Source organism: Choloepus didactylus, chromosome 4 (genome assembly GCF_015220235.1).
Source record: "Choloepus didactylus isolate mChoDid1 chromosome 4, mChoDid1.pri, whole genome shotgun sequence".
Classification (NCBI taxonomy): domain Eukaryota; kingdom Metazoa; phylum Chordata; class Mammalia; order Pilosa; family Megalonychidae; genus Choloepus; species Choloepus didactylus.
Genome location: NC_051310.1, coordinates 138,998,368 through 139,020,879, shown reverse-complemented (window position 1 = coordinate 139,020,879; position 22,512 = coordinate 138,998,368). Strand labels below are relative to the sequence as shown.

The following is a 22,512-nucleotide window of genomic DNA, read 5'->3' as shown; positions in this document are numbered from 1 at the left end:
ATTGCATAAAATTATACCTCAATTTCAAAATAGGACAAACATTATTTTTCACAATTGTACAATCCCACTAATGCCATTCATATCAGAATCCTTAAAGATACTGAAAAATCTTTTAATGTTTTTGATAATTTTATGAGACAAGAATTGTACTGCACTTTTAATTTTCATTTATAAGCAAGACTGTATTATTTTCAAATAGTTATTCTTACTTCCTCTTTTGTAAGGAATTTGTTTCTGTCTTTCGCCAATATATGTATAGGAATTTTAGTATTTCTCTTTTTAAAAGGTGCAAACTGTCTCAACATACAACATTAACCTTGTCTATTCTACCCTGTGTTACAACTATTTTCCTGTTTTTATTTAAGACTATTCCTTGCCAACATTTGTTTTATTAAATATGGCTAGACTGAGGTCCCCAATTTGCTATTTGTGTTCTATTTATCTCCTCTTTATTTCTGTTCCTCCTTGTTTTGTGTTAAACATATCTTTTTTAGTATACCATTTAATTCTTTATTGACTTTTTAAGCTTCATTTCTCTGCTTTACATTTTAGTGGTTGCTCCAGGGCAATGGTTCTCAAATATGGCCCCCAGATCATCAGATCAGCATCACATAAGTTGTTAGAAAGACAAATTCTTGGTCCCTACCCCAAACCTACTGAATCAGAAACTCTGGGAATGGGGTCCAGTGATATGTATTCTAACAAGCTCTCCAGGTGAATGTGATGCATGCTAAAGTTGCAAATTTTAGTTCTAGGAAATACTTCTTGAGATGAAAATAATCTACTTCAAGTTATTACTGACCTAGTCCTAATAAAATATAAGAACCTTGTACCAGTGTAGTTCTATTCCCTCCCTCTCTTCTATGCTCCTGTTATGACACATATATTTCATCTAGATGTGCCATAAACCTAATGATACAGTGCTGTTAATTTTGCTTAAATAGTTATATCTTTTAAAGAAAATATAATTTTTTTAATGCAATTTTCTCTCATTTCTTTTAATGCATTTGGGTTTAGAAAGTTCTGTCTCAAAGGAGATATCCACTTCTAATTCTTCAGGTTTAAAAAATTTTAACATTTTAACCTAATCTGTCTAGGATTAATTTTCATATGTGATATGAAAATAAAAATTGAGAGTAATATTTGTGGGAAAGAATAACCAATAGTAGTAAATGAAAAAGAAAGAAAGAAAAAAAAAAACTGGTGGAGAGAGAAAAACATGGTTTAGCTTTAAGCCTCGTAAATACCTAAAATTATACCAGCATGCTAACACAGGTTCAGAAGCAAAGAATAGAAAGTCCAGTGGCCAGAATGGAGCATCTGCCTCAGTGTCTCCATTCAACACAGTAAATACAGTCAATGTCATCACTTTTGATTCCTCTGGACCCACGTACCTTAATATTATAGCAGCGAATGGTGTGATCACTGGAACCAGTGTAAAGGGCAGCATTCTTCGCAGAGGTTTGATTAACCAGGAGGCAGTTCACTTTAGAGGTGTGACCCTCAAAGACACCTATGCATTTCCGATTCTAAAATCAAGTACAGATCAGATTATTACGTAGAGGATATAGAAGGATTAGGTAACACACTTCCTCAATAAAAAGATGCTAAAACACATAGTTCTTCTAGAAGGGTGCCTGGCACACTAACAGTTTCAGTATCTATTTGTTCACTGAATGCCTAGCAAAAAGTCACATGTACTGAGGTATCTTCAACAATATAAGCCAGCAGAGCCATACCGAAAAATACTTAGGGCAATTCATTATAAGGTAGATGTGAAATTGAATTAGTGACAGGACAAGGCTTTCTAACATGTGGACTAAGAATCTAGAAAATCTAAACTGTAGCTAATTACTCAGATAAGTTCCTGTATTTGATCAGTAACTTGTGACAAGGCTCCACAATGCTCAAAGAAATGTCAGTTGCCATCACAGCTCCTAGTGGTCCATGTAAGGTTTCATAAGGGAACATCCTAAGTGTTACCTCTTGCACATGCTGAGAATTATTTAGAATGAATGTACATACATATATACACACATATCTTGAGATATAGAGCTAGATCTGATGCCCCAAATCTTATACTCATACTTCCTAGTACCACTGCTCCCTTCCTCCAGTAATTACTATTGCCCCTCACATCATTAGGCTAAAGGAACCTATACACCTATCCATAGCAAACACATTGTCTTGGTCCATCACTTAACTTTTTGAATTTTACTGACTTCAGCAATTTTTAAAAACTTTCATTTTTTGTTTGTTTGTTCAGATAACATAATGCTATGAAATCTGCTTGACTATCACTATCGATAAACAAAATCGGTTTGACGTATCAAATTCAAAACTCAAAAGTTTAGTATATGAAAATTTAGGCCAATGGAGTAATAATCATCAGATTCCACTAGCCGTGGGGTAGTGGGACAGCGGTGCTCTCCTTAATAACTTGGATTCTGTAGTTAAGCAGATGCCTCCTCCAATACCTCCCCAACATTCATTCTATCCTCCTCTATTATGTAGCAGCTATGCCACTGACTCCATCACCAACTCCAGGGATCGAACCTGACCTATCAGTGTAATCCCATCCCCCTTGCGCAGGTGATTGGTTCAGGTAATAGAGCACAGGACTCCCTTTTGGTGGTGGGCGGAAAATGAAACCCACTGGCTCCTGGCAATTATTTTGTAACAGTAGAGGAAATAGTTTGAGAAAGAGGTGATACCAGAGAAGGCAGAGCAGAGAGACAGAAAGAAATTAAGTTGCATGTGACACTGCTGAGCCGCTGGATCAATTCCATCTAAAATCAGTCTGAAGCCTACCCCTACCTCTGGACAGCTAATAAATTCCCATACTGTGTAAGAGAGTGCAACTTGGATTTTCTATAGTCTGTAACCAAAACATTCAAACTGATACATCAACTCACCACCAGATTATAAACTCGGACAGTTTTATCTGCTGAACAAGTGTACAATAAATTCCCAAATATCTGAATTGCATTCACTGCAGCTTGGTGTCCCTCAAAGCTCCCTTCTGTGGGCTCATCATCATCTCCAGGATCTGAAGATATTTCTAGAAAATGAGAATATGTTTCAGTGACATATCAGCCAGAATCTAAAAAGACACTCAAAAATCAAAACCATTACACAATATAGTGGTTCCTGGATTAAACCAAAAGAAGATCTCTATTTAGTCTATTTCCCCTAGCAAAACACCATATTTTTAATTAATGTTTTTTATTATGAAGATTCCATAATAAGAGAAGGCAGGGAAGGCCTTTCACTTAGGAAAAAGACATATTTATATGAGAATTTGAATGCTTGTAAAGGTACCCAGTATCTCTCCACACCTAGTCTCCCCTGGGCCAAACAGTTTTATTCTCTAAGCAAGGCATTATCCTTCAAGCACTTCCTTCTCAAAGCAAATACCTTTGAAGTTAATGAAACTTTAATACTAATTGAACAGATAGAGAGCCAGATAAGAAAAATGTGGGTAAAGAACAGAAAAGGCCAGGATGTGAGGACTTAGGGATATCTTAATTGCTGGTCAAAGCAATTTTCTTGGTGATAAAACCCCTCTCTCTCCTATTCCACACGTGTATCTAAATAGATTTAAATCCAGGCTCTAATATATACAATCTTTTTTTTTCCTGTAGTTAACTTAAATAAAACTGAATAACCAAATACCTGAAGAGTTCTTTGATCCTTTTATGGAGGAGATCACAGTCTGAGTTTCTGCCACACTATAAAATAATAATAGCAAAAATCTTCTTAGCATCTGTTGTGAGTAGGACAGGTAGTAAAAACATGAAATTTTCTGACTCACAGGATTTTTCTAAATAACAGGCAAAGTAGACTAAAAGAGATAAGTTTATCCACAAGAAATTTCTATATGAATGGAAAAAAAAGCAGAGTGAATATTTACAGTCAATAGGGAAAGCAGAAAATCTCCACTGCCACGGTTTGATTCTTCCATATCCACACCACCTACCATATATATATATATATTTTGTTTTTTTTTATTTTTTAAAAAGTTCCGATTCATAACAGAAAGTTCTATTTTTTTAAAAAAGAAGTTCGGTGAAAGCCATTCTGATTGAACCAACACAACATCCTTACCTCACAGGGATACCATCCTTATAGCAAGTGCCAATCTCACTGGTAGAGCTAACTTCATCACAACCAGAACGAGAAGTTTCTAGCAGGTTTTGCTCTGTAGAGTTCCAGATATCCTTTTTAGATGGGCTGTCTGGTTTCTCTTCTCCAGAATCAGAAGACTCGATGGCTACCACTTCTAACTGAGGATTAGGAATTTCTAGCACTTCCAGAGATGAGTCACTATCTGGCTCATCTCTGACACTTTCTTGCTCCTGGCCAGTTCGGCCATCTTCCCAGGTGGAAGTTGGTACTTTTCCCCCTTTAGCCAACTTTCCGGTTTTTACTTTCCTTACAGGTTTAGCTGTAAATATATCCTGTTCAGTGTCACTATTCTCAGGAACATGGGTGGCCCGTAGAGATTTCTTCTTCCTAAGTTTCTTCTTCTTCTTGCTGCCCCTCGTTTCAGCTGATGTCAGCGTAGATTCTGCCTGCTGCTCAGGCTGCTCAGCTGGAGAGTGGACCTCCTTCTCCATAGGGGTTTCTGAAGCAAAGGACAACCGTGGAAAAGAACTGGTACACGCTTCAGACCCACTGTTGCCTTTGGTTGGATCATCACCTTTATTTATGCTAGGAAGACCAGTTGACTGGGAAGAGGGAGAGTTTCCTCTGTTTCTAGTACTTCCTTGCTCCATGGTAGCCTTGTGGAAACCCTCTGTTAGCTCTGATAAGGACAAAGTCGCAGTGATGACTGGATAAACTGGACAACCGTCACTGATTTCTCCTGAATTGGGAAGAAAAAAATTATTACATCTTTTTTTTGCCTTCTATTGACAAACTAAAAATTATTTATCACTGACTAAATCTATATCAAATAATGAAGTTTCAATAATACATTAACAAAACATGATTTTTAAAGCTGTCATCTCACCCCTCAGTTTCCCATAACCTACTTACTGTACTATTACAGCACTTACTACATTTTGCCTTGTATTAATCTCACAAATAATGTACATGTTTTATTCCCTATGAAAGCTCCATGGGCAGGGACTGTTTCCATCACTCTTTTTCTGTTTTCCTTGATTTAAATGTCCACATTTAACATTGTGTTTTATTCTTGGTAGATACTTAAATACCTACTTGACTGAAGTGCTTTCACCTTTATTTCTTAGATGTTTACACTACACATTTTACCTATACATCATCTAATTTAGCTACACAATGGTAGTTAAACAGTCAACTGATTAAAAAATGGCTATTTTCTTTGACTTAGTTGTTTAATGTCTAGGAATTTAAACTGATGAATTTCGTGTAATATATAAAACTAAAAAAATTATAAAAACTAACTATTCAAAGGAGATTTGTTATATAAATTATTGTATATCCAGATTATTATGCAACTATTCAAATATCATGCTACTAGTAAAATAAAATTAAGTTATAGAGGAATTATTTTTATGACATGGGAAAACGCTCATGATACACTAAATGAAAAAATCAAGTTATATATAATATATATCTTCTTTGTATAAAGTCTACATGTAAACACACATTTATGATTTAAGAAAGAGCGAAAGAATATATAACAAAATAACATACCTACATCTTTTTAGTATCCCAATTTTTTTTACAAGTAACATGAATTACTTTTATAATCAGGAAAAGAAATCTAATAAAAGCTATTTCTGAAAAGTTAGCTTAAAAAGTCACTATAATACTTCATTATTACCTTAAAAAAAAAAAAGTCCTGAACACCACTCATATAAAAGGAACTCAAAATTCAATATAAAAGATAATACATATTTAACACCAAATCTCAATTAGTGTTGCAAGTGGGTAAAAAATCTAGGGCAATTCTTCAGACTTCTTTTCTGCTCAAGAAATCACACAATGCCAGCTTGTCTGCTTCTTTACTTAATTTTCAACACAACACCGTTGTGATTATGCAAAATTCCAAGAGGATTTCAAATAGTTAAGAAATTATTTTCAAATGGTGTCATTTTATGAAAAGAATAAAAACCCTAGCTCTTTCTCAAAACCACTCAAGTTCCTATTAGATGATTCCAAACCCCAGAGACCCCTGTGTTCTCTCATGGTTGCCTGCCTCTCATGCTTGCATTAGTCCTGGCTTGTGTGAGGTGATAAAGACCTCAAATTTAGAAATGGAGAAATTTAGAAGATATAACTTATCTAGAAAACTGGCTGAAGAACTTTGACCCCATTTATCTCACCAAAAACAAATAAATTCTGTAACAATCCTAATAAATGGAAACTTTTAGGTGTTAATAGAAAGTCAACTTAGTAATCCTAGATTGGAGAAAATTAGGAAAAAGTTATTGATAAAATTACATTCTCCGAAATATGTTTAAATACTCCTCTTGTATGAAGAGAATTTCAATGAAAATTTGTAATAACTTTAGATTTAATGGGCAAGTATGGCTTTACATGACTGACATAAAAATAGTTCCACTACAGGGCTGCCAGTAACTCAGAAAAAAGCTCACATACTATTAGTTTGCAGTATTTCCTTGGATACATTGCAGGCAGAATCTTGGGGCACAACATTCACATTCTCGTCTTGTTCAGGAGACATGGGCTCTTGTTTAATTTGAATGGATGAGTCTGGAGCAGGGACAATGCCAAGGGCTTGGAAAGTAGGAGATGTGGTTACTTGAAGAGGGGCTCCAGCAGATGATGGAGATACATGGGAAGATGGAGGCTCCAGAAAAACTGGGAAAAAGGGAGTAGGCAGCAGTGTGGCATCAGAAGATGTTTGAGGTCTACTGTTCCTCTGTTCTCGTGAAAGACTAGAGGGAACCTGGTCTACGCGTTCAGAAGGTTCATAAGTTTCTAGAATAGGAAATACATACAAACACAAAAATGTATGTGAAAAGTCATTTGTTCCTGAGCCGATCTGTATTTTTAAAGGTTAAAGAGAATTTTAAATTAATAAATATATTAGTATAGTCCTTCATAGTTCTTCAAAGCAGAATGTCATATAATATATATAACCAAGGGTACAGATAGAATAGGAATTAACATTCCAATTTTTCAGGTTTTAAGTGACTTTTCCAAAGGCATATATGTACTAATGAAAATGCTATGATTTGCACCCAGACCTTTGGATTCCTGACCCAAGACTCTTTTCTGTAACAGACTGTTCCCACTGATAAGCATTTTGAGGATGTACCGTTCCATAGGCCTGTGACTGTGAACTTTCTATAGAAGAAAGATACCAAGGAGACATGAGAGAAATCATATGACCTTTTCATTCCCTTCTACAGAGACTAAAAAAGTAACAAGCTATAGGTAGCCCAATCCATTAGATTTTCTCTGAATACCTTGTAATCCCTGTAGAATCTGTATTCTGTGAGTCCTCAGAGCACTCATCTCCATAGTTATCTAAAAAGAAAATATTTTCTTAAGCATTTTGAAATCCAACTTCAGAGACGATCCATTTTCTATTAAACGTTACATTTGCTGTTACCTGCTGCTTGAGCATAAGTAGCCGCTGAACTTCAACATAAGCTGTCTGAAGTGCTGCTCGAGCTTGCAGAAGGTTGTTATCCATGCACTGTAGTGATTTGCTTAGTTCTTCCTCCCTTAAGGAAATATTCAGCAGCTGGTCAACCTGAGAACGTTCTGCCAAAAGAAGCCATAAGACTCAGTTTAATAATGGAGACTTCCCTTCAATAATACAGCTCCTCAGGAAAGGGAACCATACCAGTTATTTAGGATAAGAGACTCATTAAATCTCATAAATCATATAGTCAAGTCTGATGCTATCAGAGCTAGAAATCAAAAGTCAGAAGTGATAAAATAGAGGTGTCTCATAGGCTCAAGTGTGCCACCACATGGTATCATGTTACCTAATCGCCCCCTCTTCCACCACTACCCTTCCAGGTGAAATCTCTGTCCCAAGCAAACCAACTGCTCTGGGTTTCTTTTCCCATTCTTCCTTTATATACCACCATCTTCACCCAGGGCTTTTGCTGAGATTGTGTCCCAGATGGAATTGCTAACACCTTCCTCCCAATCTATATTTTTCTAGTCTGTTAACTTAAAATAGATCTCTTTATTAGAGAAGGCTTCCTAAAGAAAATATAGCTTTGAAATAGTATATTTGCTTTAAATGTACTACTATATGTTATACTTATCAACTTATATCTGTCTCCTTCCCATTTACTATGGCAAGATCTCTCTTCTAAATTTCACATCCATATATCCAACTACTAATTTGATCTCTCTACCCAAGGTCCTTTAATTCAAATTATTCAAAAGGAACTTGTCATCTTCTATCCTCTACCCTGCTCCTCTCAGTGGAGATTTCTAGCTCTATAAATGATACCATCATCCACCCAGTTGCCCCAGCCAGGAATCTGGGGGTCATGCTTGACTCCTACCTTATCCACCACATCCCATCAACCAAAGTTTCATCCAATCACTCCCTCTACTAGGCCTTATGCTGGGACTGGGTTACAGTCAATGGAAAGCAACAGTCATAGAAGTATATCAGTGAGGAGGCCAGACTAACAACTTTGCTCCTTAATTCACATTAGAGTAGCAACCGAGATGTCTCAAAATGGAAAATGAGAGAAATGGCTACATATGACCAAGAGGGACAGAAATTTTTACTAAATGGTCTGTCTCCCTTCATCTCACTGAAAAGGCCCAATTGGATTTTCTAGCTTTGGATTGCACCCAATTTATCCAAGGGATATATTAACTTTAGCTTACAGGCCTATGTGGTACCATGTATTTCTTCTATAGTTGAAACTGAATGTAGTAGGAAATCAAACTTTTCTCTGCTATTAACCTAGACAACAATAATGTCAAGAAAATAATAAATGGGCAAGCAGAATTTGAAAACCACGAACTATGCTCTGTGTCAAGTTGTAAAAGATAGAATTGCTATAAGAACAATCTCTTTCTGCCAGAATATGTTGCACCATACCTTTTTTTCCTTTAATTTTCCTTCTTTTATTTTTTCTCTCAAGACTTGGGAGTTCAGGAGAAGATCCATCCTGAGAGTATAAAGAAAACTGAACTATATTATATGTGTAAAGGTCATTATTTAGGAGAAGAAAAAAGAAATTAATTCTAAGACAATCATACATTGTTCTTCATTACTGCTACCATCTCTAACAGGATAGTAGGTGTCTCACGCATACGAGTATGCATACGGTACACACTCAAATAATAGCTAAATGAATATATCTGATTAGGAAAAAAAAAGAATCCAAGGTCAAGTAGCTTCCTAGCATCTTAGAGGTACAGCCATGCTGAAAATGAGCTTATGCAAAGCATTACACCTTGGTGAGGAAAGGCAAGATAGAAGTATGGACAAAGCCTGTTAACTCATACTGATTCCTTCTTCATACAGATTCCACTTGAAGTTTTGGCAAGAAGACTTTTACAACAAAAAGTTAAATAGCCTCAGAGATAAGCCCCAAGATACAAGTTTTGTCATAACTTTACTTCAAATCATCTAATAATATCCACAACACAGTGTCTTGTTTAAAGGGACAGAGTTGGAATTTGAACCCAAGTCTAAAACTCATGCTTTGAACTACTCTGCTGTATTGCTCGGTATTAAAAAGGAAACAGCCCATTTTCTTACAGTTCCAGATTCCAGACTATGTCACCATAAGCAACTGTCTTTTCAGAAAAGGCTCCTGAAAGAGGTAAGTAATATTAGCAACAAAGATGCCAAAAGAGCAGAAGTAGTGTCAGTGGAGGAACAGATTCTTCTCAGTAGGCTGGGTAATTGAAGGATAAAAGATAATACAGCAAGAAACTTAAAATATTTCTAGGACTACGTTCATTTATATACACTCTAACAGTATTAAAACCACCTTAGTGTTAAGCCTAGCTCCTGAGTCTAACAATCACACATTGCCCTACAAATGCAACACTAGAATGCCTTTCCTCTGCAGCGGTCCAGAGAGCATCAGGAAAACAGATAAAGTTACAGCTGAAGATGTGGCTTACTCCTTGGTCAGGTGATACAAAGAATCACTGGCTTAGAGACTAGTTTTAGAGATGACTTCATGTACATTCAGCTCAGATTACATCTAATTTAGTAGAATTACTCAGTTAAAAAACAAACAAATAAACAAACAAACAAAAACCCAGTAGAAGAAGAATATGAAAATAGGAATAAGAGCCACACAATTCTTCTATTCCAGCCCTGAACAGAGTCAGGGAGAACCACAACCCCAGACAGCCCCCCACCCCACTCCAATACTAAAGTTAAACCTTCCTTGTAACAGCCAAGTCACCACATGAGATATTCTACAAAAAGTACAGGGAATCATACTCACTCCAGTGGCTCTTCGTTTCTTTCTAATACTCTGGCCCTCATTTTGTTCAGCACCAGAGGTGTAGCTGCTGTCAGTAGCTGCATCTGCCAAACTGGAGACTGCAAGGGCTGAGGATGCATTTGATGATGAGTTTCCTTCTCCATTACTCTCCTGGGCATTTTGATTCTCTGAAGGTGGTGTAGCCCTCTCCTGGCTGCTCAGGTCTTTCGTCGAATGCATCAAAGGTATTGTAAGGTCAGAGGGTAATTGTGTACTATGCCGCCTTCGGGTAGCAATATTTTCACCCCTTTCACCTGTTCTTAAAGAGGCAGCCAGAGGTGGCATTTCCTGTTTAAGACCCACAATAGCTTTCTGACTCTGTGCAGCCCTCAAGGAGTGAGTAGGTGGAACAATCTGCTGGGGATCATTTTCTTTGCCTGTACCTTCCTCACTGAAGAAGCTATACACAGAAGGAGTCCGGTCCATGATCACGCTGCTCTCCGAAAGGCTTCGCTTCCTTGCCAACCCAGGCGATGAGGAAATGGAAACACCTTCCCACTGGAATCCTTCTAGATTGGGCAGATCAGTCTCACCATCTAAATCCAAGACTTCTTGTTCATTCTGAACCAGAGGCACCATTTCTATGCCAAACCTTAAAAAGAAAGAAACAAAGAAAGAAGAAAAAAAACCTAATTCAGACTTGGTAGAGGGTAGGGTAGCAATTAATGCAACAGGCTCTGTTAAGCACTGAGGTTACAAAATGAATAAGACAGTTCTTGGCCTCAAGGAGTGCACAGTCTAGTAAGAGATCCAGACAATAAAATAAATAACTATAAGTATTGTAATGTGACAAGTGCTAAATTAGAGATTTGTATACAGCTATGAGAACACATTTGAGGGAGTAAATAATCTTGGGTTTTACTTAATATGCAGCTCTAAATCAGTAATAATAAATACATAGCTTTTAAAAGCAGCAAAAAAAAAACCATCAAAAAACATCTGAACATTCACAAGTGCCAGGCACAAGGCTAAGAGCTTTATATCTGCAATCTCATATAATACCCACAAGGTATGGGAAAGGAAAAGGAGGCAAAATGACTCCATTATTTCAATAAGGACAGAAATGCCCCCTAAGCCTGGAGGGCTATATAATCATAAAGCAGCAGAATCTTGATGTTCAAGTAGCACATCTACATTGAACATTGCTTTACCATTCAGAAATGCCTAGAACTCAACATGAGATATGCCAACATGTTATAAAAATGTTTGAGAAAGCATTTTGTGATCGTAATTATAATGCCCAGAGTACATACAGAAGGATAACTAGCCATGGGTTCTGAGTAAAAGATAATGAGAACAGTTATACTTAAAAGTTGTACCACTCATTCATAAACTGAGATCTAGATACAGACACAGATTTCTAGATGGACTTCTTAATGCTGCTACTTTCTAGCCCCTATAACCAAAGTGACAAGAGTTCCAATGATTTTGTTCTGTCCCCACCTTGTTTTTCAGAAGTAGCTCTGTTTCCTTTTTAATCTGAATCCCTATCAGGAAATACTTTATTCAATTTGTCATAGAGTAGCAGTCATTCTTTTGCTATTCAAACCAGACTTATACAATGCATATCTTTTGCAAACATTTAATTAAATGTTAACAAGTAGCATTCTCTTGACAAGGGTTAAAGAGTAGTTTTAAAAGAAAGAAAAGAATAAAACGATACTGAAAAGAGGGACACACCTAGGTAAACCTTTGCCCAGCTCTTGCTTTTTCTTGGTTACTTGCTGAATGACCTGTTCCCAGTTGACGTTTCTCCGAGAGGCATTCAGAATCTGCCGCAGGGTTGGCTTGAGCCCAGATTCCTTCTCTGTCTCGCTTTTTCGATGACCACTGATATTGCGAATGCGGCGAGCACTATTGAGGTTTGGCTCAGGAAGATGTGCTCCAGTTTTGCTCTTCATACTAATGTGTCGGGTTAGATCTCTCTGGAGAGAGGCAGGAAAGCCAAGCTTACTTAGCTCAGGTAGGAGAGAGCCTGAGGGCTGACCTCCATCACTTTTTTGAAGCTCTGCATCTACGCTAGTACTCTCAAAGCCTTCTGTTTCATAAGATACATGAGATTTAACAGGGTCATCAACCTGTGCATCATCTAGAGAGGTTTTCAAGTCTAGCAATAAGCCAGAGTGTGGACTGGCTGCAGATGTCATTTGTAACTCAGATTCTAGCTGGTGAGAGGCAGAATTACATGGGGAACTGGACAGTTTTCTAGATATTTTCTGAATTTGATCATCCCCTTCTTTCTCATCAGCACTATGAGTGTTGCTGGTTAAAATTTCTGTAGTTGCAGCACCCAGGGTTCCAATTTTCACTGCATGCTTTTCAGTGTCAGGTATTTCTCCATCACTTTCATCTTCTAATGTGTGTACTTGAAACTCAATCTTCAAAGATCCTTTTTCAGACTCTTCTACATTCCTACTTGCTTTTGCATAGCTCTTGGTCCTTTTAGAAGTGCTAAGAAGTGGATTTTGCAATTGCTCATGACACTGAAGCACATCTTTGGCTTTTTGTAAGGTATCACTTAAATTTTCATTGGGTTCCCTCTGAGTGCCAAATGTACTTTTCTTCCCTTTTAAAACTCGAGGACATGAACTAGGCAATTTGGATAAGTAAGAACCATGGTTGCCTTCCAAGACGGGTTTGTTCAAGGAATCTGAGTGATCTCCAAGTAAAAAGGAATTTGTTTTGGTGACTTTTAAGGGATTCTTTGAATCTTGCTTTTGAGGAATTGATTTAGTGCCTGGAATTGGAAGAAGCAGGGATTTCAGTGATGGCATTTTACTTGAATTATGCTCTTGTTCAGGTTTTTCTTTCATGGGGCAATCTCTTACCACTTCATAAGCATTGAGGTCAGACGTGGCTTTGTGATTAAAAGATCCTGTATATGTTTCTTTCTGTGTTTTCAACATTGAGGGATTACTTATTTCATCAGTTTGGGGCTCCTGCATTCCTGTAGCTATCAGGCTAAAATCAAAAAAAGGCTTAGCTATCATCTCTGACTTGTTACCAGTGACTTCCTTCAATCCTGTTTGTGAGTCCAGAGTCTTCTGAGAAGGGTAAGGAGTCCAGCGACAGAGCTTTTCCCTAGCTACACTGCTATTTTTTCCACTAATTTTGGAAGCTACGTTGTCTATTTGTCTAGTGGTTTGGCTTTCTAGGTGCTCGAAACTGAAGTCAAGTAAACCTTCTGAGGGAAATTCATCACTTGTAAATCCTTCAGAAGGACCTCTGTATGTGGTAACTGTACCGACTTTGCCGTTTTCTTGCCGCTGCCAATTATATCTTTCTTGATTGTATTTGTTTGACTTATTAGATTTCTTATTCCATAGCACTGTCATGTCATCCATTTGATAGTTAGAATTTCTGTTTCTGCCTTGTTGAAATTTGTCTCCGGGGCCATTATAATTCCAACTATTTGTACAACGTACACTGGATTTCCAGTTTCCGTTACTGCTGTTCACATGCCAACTGGAAAAGCCACCTGTTCCTTCAGAATGCCAACTGGAATTCCTTCCTGTACCATTATGATTCCAATCTGCCATTCCACAATTTGAATGCCAACCTCCTCCAGAATTACTATGGTTGTGAAACCAAGATGAGGAGCCTCCTGTAACACCCTTATGCCACCCGGAACATCCTCTTGGTCCACCACTATTCCTCAAAGAATGTGGGAAGCTGTTCTTCCTATTATTAAAGCCATCTTTCTCCCATTTCCAATCCCGCTGAGGAGGTACACGATGGTGCCATGCTGGCTGACTGTAACTACTCTCTCTGTCTTGGTAAGGGATTCGGTCTTCTCGTCTCCATTGGGGTCGCCGGTCATCAGGGTTTATTTCTTGGTTGCTATTAGAAGCTTCATCTTGTCTGGAAAAAAAATGTTTTTTCTTTAGTGATTTAAAGGAATTCTTATGTTTCCTTTAAAGGCATAATCCACCGAACTTCCCCTCTATCTTATTCTCTTATTACTTAGAACATGTAATAGAGTCTATTTTCCTTTCTAATTGAGGTTGTTTTCATATCTTTAAATAGTATACTTAAACTTGTATTTCTCAATATATTAACTCAGAAATTACACAGTATCCTGCTTCCATTATCACCCCAGAAATACTAAAAATTTGACACATTTGTACTAGCCTCCCTTTTCCACTCCTCCTTGCTGGCAAGTTCTTGGATTCTGTCCCTGTCTAACCAATTATTATTTTTGCATTATGTAGCTTTTTCAAAATAAGAACAATTATATTTTGTAGTTATGGTTAATTATTGTAGTTAATACAATCTTAATATTCAGCAGCCCTTAATATTGTGATTTCTCCAGTTGTACACTCTTTTGGAAAAACTCAGTTTCTTAACTTTTTTAAATGGCAAGATTTTACTTTCACTAGTTACTTTCATTAATCTTATTAGGCACCAATTATATTTAAATCAATGACTGTTACTGGTAAAAGAAAAATTTTATGTATAGTTCCTGTTCCTGAAAGGCTTAGAACCTAGCTGAGGAAATAAGTAAGGTCACAAACAGAAATAAAATAGCACATACCAAATAAGTAGTATCCACAATAAGTGCTATAAAGAGCTCCATGAGCTAGAGATTTTTATAAAGAAGCTACAGCTGCTTACACTCTTCATGTTAGACAAGGAGACCGCAGAAATACGAATGAATTTCAGTAAATATCACAAGAATAGGAATAAAATAATTTCCCTCTACAAACTGCCTATACTGTGCCTAGCACAGTGCTTAGCATATGGTTGGTGCTCAAAATAATTAGCCAAAATTTACTGAGTACATACCAGGTCTCAGGCATTTAATGTTAAGCATTTCACAGAGATTATCTCATTTAACTTTCACAAGCCTGAGGCAAGTACTCTAATTATTCCCACTTTTTAGATGACGAAACTGAGGATTAGAGAGGTTAAGTAACTTGCCTAGATTAAAAACAGCCAGTAAGTGGTAGAGCAGAGATTTTGAACCTTGGCATTCTCACTCTAGAGTCTACATTCTCAACCACTAGGTCTCGATAGAATGAAAAATCTCAAAATATAGGTTCTGCTGCTGGGTTCCTTCTTTTGAACTTGACTTAAATTGTAAACCCAATGGTGACTTTAATGGGCTTTTAAAAGTTTCTAATATCTATAAGGTTTTAGACGCACAATGAATTTCTTCTTTTTTCACAAGATGAAATTAAAAGTTAATATACCCAAAAGTTCAAACATCTACTTATATTTGCATTACAACCATTTCTAAACAGGAGACTCTAAATCCACAAGTGATAAGTGTTATTACATACACTAGCAGGATTTTTGCACCACCATTAACCAAACTGCTTTTATCTTTTGCTTCTAAGCAGTATACAACTTTTGAAATCCAAAAGGACTGCTACTTTGGCTATACTTATGCACTATAGAAATGTGAGGAGAATTAGGCAATATATCAGTCCCAAAGTAAAATTCCTAAATCAAAGTGAACTGGCTACAATGAGGAGACAATAGCTTCAGCTAGATCAACAACTCATAAAGAATAAGCTAAGTTAAAAACCTCATGAATAAATAAGTAAATGACTTTTAAAATAGATCACCAAGGGGTCATATCAGGAGACACAAAGAATATTAACTGTGATAAGAATGTCTAATTTACTGAGAAGCTCTTTTACCCTCTTACTTAATGTTTAATCGTTTACGCAGATAAGCTAATAATGACACTAACATACAAGAACAAAAATAGAAGTTAGTTTCCTACAGGCTCCAAGACCCTAAAACAAGAGAAAGGGTTAAACTACAGCTATACCGAAAGTAGTGGGAATGTCATCTGAAGGACTAAGCAACTGAGTGATAAAAGAACCATGTAATAAAAGTCTCCTTCAAGGACTTGCTCAAAAAACCTTTCAGTATATAGAGTAAAAAATACTTCCTTTTTATATTTGGACCTTTAACTAAAAAGGAGGTACAGATAAGGTATAACCTAATATCAGGAAAGACATTCAAAAATTTTATTTTAGAATCTGAAATTTTTCTCAACATCTTAGCACTTGAAAAATTACCCTCACCTCACAACTAGTTCTATCTCTCCTTCACTCATATCTGAAAATTTCTGCCTCATCAATTAAACTCTTTAGACCATAAATCAGAAATGTCAAAACCCAAAAACCCTAATATAATATCTGAATGTACAGATATAGGAATGAAATTCTTCATTAAAAGCTAGAAAACTTACATTGCTCAAATGATCTTGATACTGTCAAATTTATAATATAAATTTACTCAATAAATATTTACTGAAGAACTTAACAGAGAACTAAGTACTGTGGTATTCACTGGGGATAGATCAAATGTGGCAGAAGCATCATGCTAATTCACATCAGGCAAAAAATTTTTTCCTAAAGGATAAAATGCTATTTTGGCAATAAGAAATACTACATAATTCATTCAAATGAAGCTTATCATTTATTATCTTTCTGTTAGAAAATTTGGACACTGTTATAAACCAATAAAACAGTTCTACACATAGCTAATTACCAACATGAGAAAAATTTCAGATATGTAGCTATAGCTAGTTTATGTAGGGACAATACTGAATTTATTGTTTTTTAAGCAGATAGTCTAGCAGTTCAAGAAAGCATTCCATTGCTCTTTTGTGCATGAGACAGCAACCTCAAGCTAAATGTTATAACTAGGATAAGCTTGAAGGCTATAGGTTGAAAAATATGGAAATGTAAAATGTATTCTCTCCTTTGTTGTTTCAGATGGGCCTTTTTTTTTTTTTAAATCAAAATCATTACTTACCGACTTTGTTCTTTCCTTTGTTTTATTAACTGAATGAGATCCTTGTCAAAATAATCTTCTTCCTCTTCCTCTCCTTTTCCATCATCTCTTCTTTCCTGGGCATCCACATTATCTTTGTGCAATTGGCCAGAAATGTGCTTTGCATATGCAGAAAGACCCACTTCTGTGACCCCGCACACTCGGCACTCATGACTACTGTCCCTAGGGAAAGAGGGAGATGAGGGACATTCAATTCTCCCCACTGGCATGGCACACTCACCAGATCTGTAACAGTTTCCTCTGAAAGACACTGCACACTTTGGCACAGTGAACAATTAGTGCTAACCAACTTTAATGCTTCTTTATCACTTTTAATAGATTTGTTCCTAAGTTACTTCTTGAAATAAATTTAAGATTCTTTTCCAGCAATCAAGAGGCAATACGCTTCAGAATAATATCATTTAGGAGGAGAAATCTTCTTGAATTGCTGTACTTAAAATCTTGCCAGAACATGGTGAAAGGGGAGGCAGGGCAGGGGGCTCAGAGCAAGCAGAAGTTGCTCTAGAGCACACCCATGGTGCCAGCTGCACTCAGAAAGCCTGGTGACAGCGCTTACAGTTAATCTCTGGCCCAAGAGCTTTCTCCCAGTGAAAGTTAAGGGGTGGAGAAAAGAGTAGGCGGCACAGCCAATCCCAACCCAGAAACTAAATTGGAACAACTGGAGCTCTGCCTGGAATCTGAAGATTCCGGACCCCAGGGCAAATGAGAGTCGTCTCAGCAAACTTTTTTGGTCTGCGTGGCTCATGTGGGCTACATTATCTGCTTCAGAAGGGCTTCTTTTCATGGGAATGGAAAGCATTTCAGTTGTAGGAAGTTAACAGCTGTGCAAGGCAAATGGTTTTTCTCAAGTTTCAGAAAATGCTACAATTCAGAGAGAAGCCAAATCTGATTCTCAGTTAATGAAGAAAATTGAGCAGACTTTTTTCCCCTTTATTTTTTCACACTTAATGGTGTCTCTCTTTCCTTGGACAACTTAAGAAACTAAAGCCTTAGATCAATGTCCAGGACTGTAGCAGATCAATAATTTAACTGCTTTTTAGTTTCCTGGAATCCCTTGATTAGTTCAGCTGTCTAGGCAGCCATTTATGAGAAACATCTGAACACCAAGGCCACAGGACAGCAATGTCCATTCAATAATCCAAATTGGCTTCACTCTGTATCATGTGTCTTGAGTTTATATATACTAGTGATATTTTTGCACTTCCTATGCCAATCTATCAAAAAAAAAATCAGCACAGAAAAATATGCCACCGTTAGCAAGACATATCCATGCACGTGCACACACACACACACACACAACTCTGCTACATCCACCCCTTACATATACCTAACAAGGCATAGGCAGAATTCTTATCAATTAACCAGAAGAGACCTTCAAGACTGAGCAATTCATTTACTAGAATATGGCTTCAGTTACGGATCACCTGAGCAACTACTAAATTCCAGACACCACGCTAAGTATAGGGTCACTGTTGCCTAGGGTGATAACGGATTCTCACTTTGTAAGAATCCTGGAGGACACCTCAGAGAAAAGGGGGGCAAGTTATAAGTTTTCACCTTTTTTGGACTTTGTAACCTCATCTCTAGATATAATATAATCTTTAGTCTATGTTTTAATTGCATTATTATTATTTTAATGAACTCTAACAAGTTTCCCTGAAAATATCATTACTTAATTACCCTGAGCATCAGTATCTTCTAATCCCAGGAACTTAAATACATTAATACTATTTTCACTGAGAGTTTTCCACTGTACTTAACTACATTTAAATAATTAAATGTTTAAAATATTTATATATTCAATACATAAATAGATATTGAAATATATATATATTTTATATTTTAAAAAGAATAATCCTCAACTTTCTCCAATTTACCAGGGATATTCCATTTTCTTCTCTCAGGCAAATAACTTTATGACAGCTCATTCAAAGAGAATGTTAACTTGTAACACAAAACAAGCTGTTTCTAACAGCAATGCAGAAAGAAGTTAAAAATATTTAAAAATCCACAATAGACAGCACAGAAGAATCTGAAGACTAGAACAAACCTAGAGCACATAATTTACACCATAATAACAATTCAAACCAACTGAACTTTCTGATCAGAAGATCTTTTTGGCTAAACTACAGACAATGTTTTTAAACTATGGAAACTACGGAAAATGTTTTGATCTATTTTCCTATCCAAAAACTTACAGAATGCTAAACTGTATACTGCAATACCAGGGACCATCATTCTATTGGGGACTTGAGTATAATCCTTAAAGAGTACTTAAAATTAAAATTCCTGATTTCACCCTCATTTCTAAAATGCACAGAATTTTTTGTGGTTCAAACCATTAAAACGCCTCTTTCTTTAAAGACACAACTGGAATACCACACTGACTTTTTAAAATAGGAATGTATAGAGTATACGACTGTGTTAAAAATAAACATTCATGATCATAAACCCACATACTTTGTAACCCCCAAAGTACAAGTATATGTTGGAAACTTAACAAACATTCACACACAGACATTTATTTTTTAATACTGCTTTTCTTGTGAGAAAGAATACAACAATAATTCCAAAGTAATTTGATAGAGAAACATATCAGAGACTGTTCCAGCCCAGAAGGGTTCAGGCAATAATTGCAACACAAAAGTTAACACTGAAAACAGTGTCTCAAAGAAGAGAAATCACTAACATTTTTCTTATAAATGAAACGTAGTAAAAAAAAAAAAAAAAGAAAGAAAGAAAAGAAATAAGCTTTATAAGAACTTCAAAAAAGGAAAAGAAGTAATCTACATTTATATAGGGAAAGAAAAGGGTAAGAGAACCACATCTCCTGAAAATTCAAATGTGTCTCAAAGTAATCATATTATCTCTGTTCTACACAAAATGCCTGCATGCTTCCACAGAAGGTGCTCAGGAAAACACGTTTTAAAAGGTTAATGGCAAATTAAAGGATATTTTAATGGTGCTATTTTCCAATTCTTTGTAAATAGCCAGTTAAAATACCACTTTGTGGAAATATATAAAATAATTGTGGGAAAAAAGTATTGCTTTGTTTCTTGGCTAATAAAGGCAATAATTTTCCTCAGGGAGTTTAAAGGAGGGACCAAATTAGCTTCATCCTGTCACCACACAATTTCCTCTCACGTGTGAAAGGCAAAGCTTTAAGATATTCTATTCATAAGCTTTTCTTTATTAAGCTTGCTCTAACTATACCACAACAGCTGGCTGATAATAAATGTCTGTGCCTTTTTAATAGCATCTATCTGTAGAAACTACTTACAGGCCACATATTTAAATGAACATATTCAGAAAAAATAGAGAAATGCTCCACAACTGTGAAATAAAGAGGCCAAGTTACTTACTTTTCACTCAAGCTTACATTCAAAACCTAAAAAGTATGCTTTTTACAGTTCTTAACAAGATCCCAACCAAAAATTATAGATACAAACATAAAGAGAAGGAGAGCCTAAGCATCAAAAAAACCAGAAATTAAACATGAAATCCAGAGGAAATAATCACAAAATGAGGATAGTTGAAATAGATAATGATGATTGATGACTATTTTGTCCCTATGGTACAAACTGCTGATGACTGTTGCTAGAGTAAATACTCCAAGTCAATAAATGATTTTTGAGTTTTTATGTTTTGTTTTATTAAAATAGTTTCATCAGTTATTTTTCACTTGCTACCCGCTCAGACAAAACTTGTTAGCGCTTTATCTACAATATGAGTAAAGAAGTACTAAAGTGCTCTCCTCTAAAGTGAGGCTGGGTCCTAAAGCTGACATTTACTTGACAGCTCAGAGGCTTCTGATTCTCTCTTCCTGATTATTTCACTATGCTCGGAATAACCAAAAATGGTAGATGAAATCTCCATGGCACAGTTAAGGTTGGTGGGCCTGGGGCAGGAGGTAGGAGAAGAGTAGGAAGGAGATACATAATACATATATGGTATGTGATGCACTTATGTTAATAAGGCAAAACATAACGAAATGTGTATATATAAATATATATTTATGTAAATGCACAGGAAGAGGTCTGGATAGGATATACAGCAAACTTTCTACTCTCTTCAGAGAAGGGAATAGATTTAATGGGGAATGGGGTGCAAAGACTTACTTGTTTTTATTTTTTATGGCTCTGTGTTGACTATGAATATGACTTTATGTAATCAAAACTTTTTTAAAATTAAGGTTTAAATGACTGATTTGTGATCTCTGAATAAAATGAGGCATTTAGTCTCGGAATGTAAAAGGCCTCTCTCCTAATGATTAGATTTACTGATGTCATTTGTTCTGTTTCATTTTATAATATAGTACATGTGGGGCAAGTCTGCTGGGATGGGATTTATAAATAATTAAGATAATTCACAATAGTTAAGCAAGATTTGACTGTATTTCATAGGTTTCCAATACTAGTAAGTTAGAGATCATTTATATTCAAGATATCATGATAAGGGCTCTCTACATTAAACTAGAGTGAAAGCCTCTTTTATACTGCTGCTAAGACCTAATCTTCATACAGTAAGGGAATTAAGGTAAGAAAATTCCACTATGCTAAACAGATGCTGAAAGTTTAATAATAACATATTAATTTAACCACACAATCTGAAACAATATGGCTTAAAATAAAAATCATTTCAAATGACCTAGGTTGGCACCCTGATCAAAACTTGCAACTATTATTCATGGAATAAGATATAATTCATGCCTCAGTTTCCCAAAGTTTCTGTGTTCCATCCTGCCTCCAAACTTCAAATTCACACAAGTCAAAAACATCATCATAAAAGGGACTAGAGGAGGGAAAAAAAGCATGGAATATCCTATGTTTCACTTTTTAAAGGTACTTAGTTATTAGATTTTCTTTCCTTAAACATTTTAAGCTTTAAAAATCACAAAATAGTGTTCTTATTCATTCTTTTTTTTTTAATCATCATTTTATTGAGATATATTCACATACCACGCAGTCATAAAAAACAAATTGTACTTTCGATTGTTTACAGTACCATTACATAGTTGTACATTCATCACCTAAATCAATCCCTGACACCTTCATTAGCACACACACAAAAATAACAAGAATAATAATTAGAGTGAAAAAGAGCAATTGAAGTAAAAAAGAACACTGGGTACCTTTGTCTGTTTGTTTGCTTCCCCTACTTTTCTACACATCCATCCATAAACTAGACAAAGTGGAGTTTGGTCCTTATGGCATTCCCAATCCCACTGTCACCCCTCATAAGCTACATTTTTATA

The 22,512-nt window shown here is 36.1% G+C and overlaps 1 protein-coding gene across 8 annotated transcripts in view; it reads right to left on the bottom strand.

Moving 5' to 3' along the window:
• The window catches only part of ZNF106 (zinc finger protein 106), a 95,521-nt gene that overhangs the window by 18,197 nt on the left and 54,812 nt on the right, over positions 1 to 22,512 (bottom strand). For 4 of the 8 annotated variants that reach the window (XM_037834196.1, XM_037834199.1, XM_037834197.1 and 1 more), the window contains 11 exons: positions 17,220 to 17,420; positions 12,126 to 14,306; positions 10,407 to 11,037; positions 9,038 to 9,107; positions 7,571 to 7,725; positions 7,425 to 7,485; positions 6,592 to 6,933; positions 4,108 to 4,867; positions 3,676 to 3,731; positions 2,916 to 3,061; positions 1,395 to 1,529 (listed from right to left, as the gene is read on the bottom strand). In XM_037834196.1, coding sequence (XP_037690124.1) covers positions 1,395 to 1,529; positions 2,916 to 3,061; positions 3,676 to 3,731; positions 4,108 to 4,867; positions 6,592 to 6,933; positions 7,425 to 7,485; positions 7,571 to 7,725; positions 9,038 to 9,107; positions 10,407 to 11,037; positions 12,126 to 14,306; positions 17,220 to 17,420 — 4,738 coding nt within the window. The remainder of the gene's footprint in view (positions 1 to 1,394; positions 1,530 to 2,915; positions 3,062 to 3,675; positions 3,732 to 4,107; positions 4,868 to 6,591; positions 6,934 to 7,424; positions 7,486 to 7,570; positions 7,726 to 9,037; positions 9,108 to 10,406; positions 11,038 to 12,125; positions 14,307 to 17,219; positions 17,421 to 22,512) is intronic. The other 4 variants (XM_037834201.1, XM_037834203.1, XM_037834200.1 and 1 more) reach the window with 3 other exon arrangements.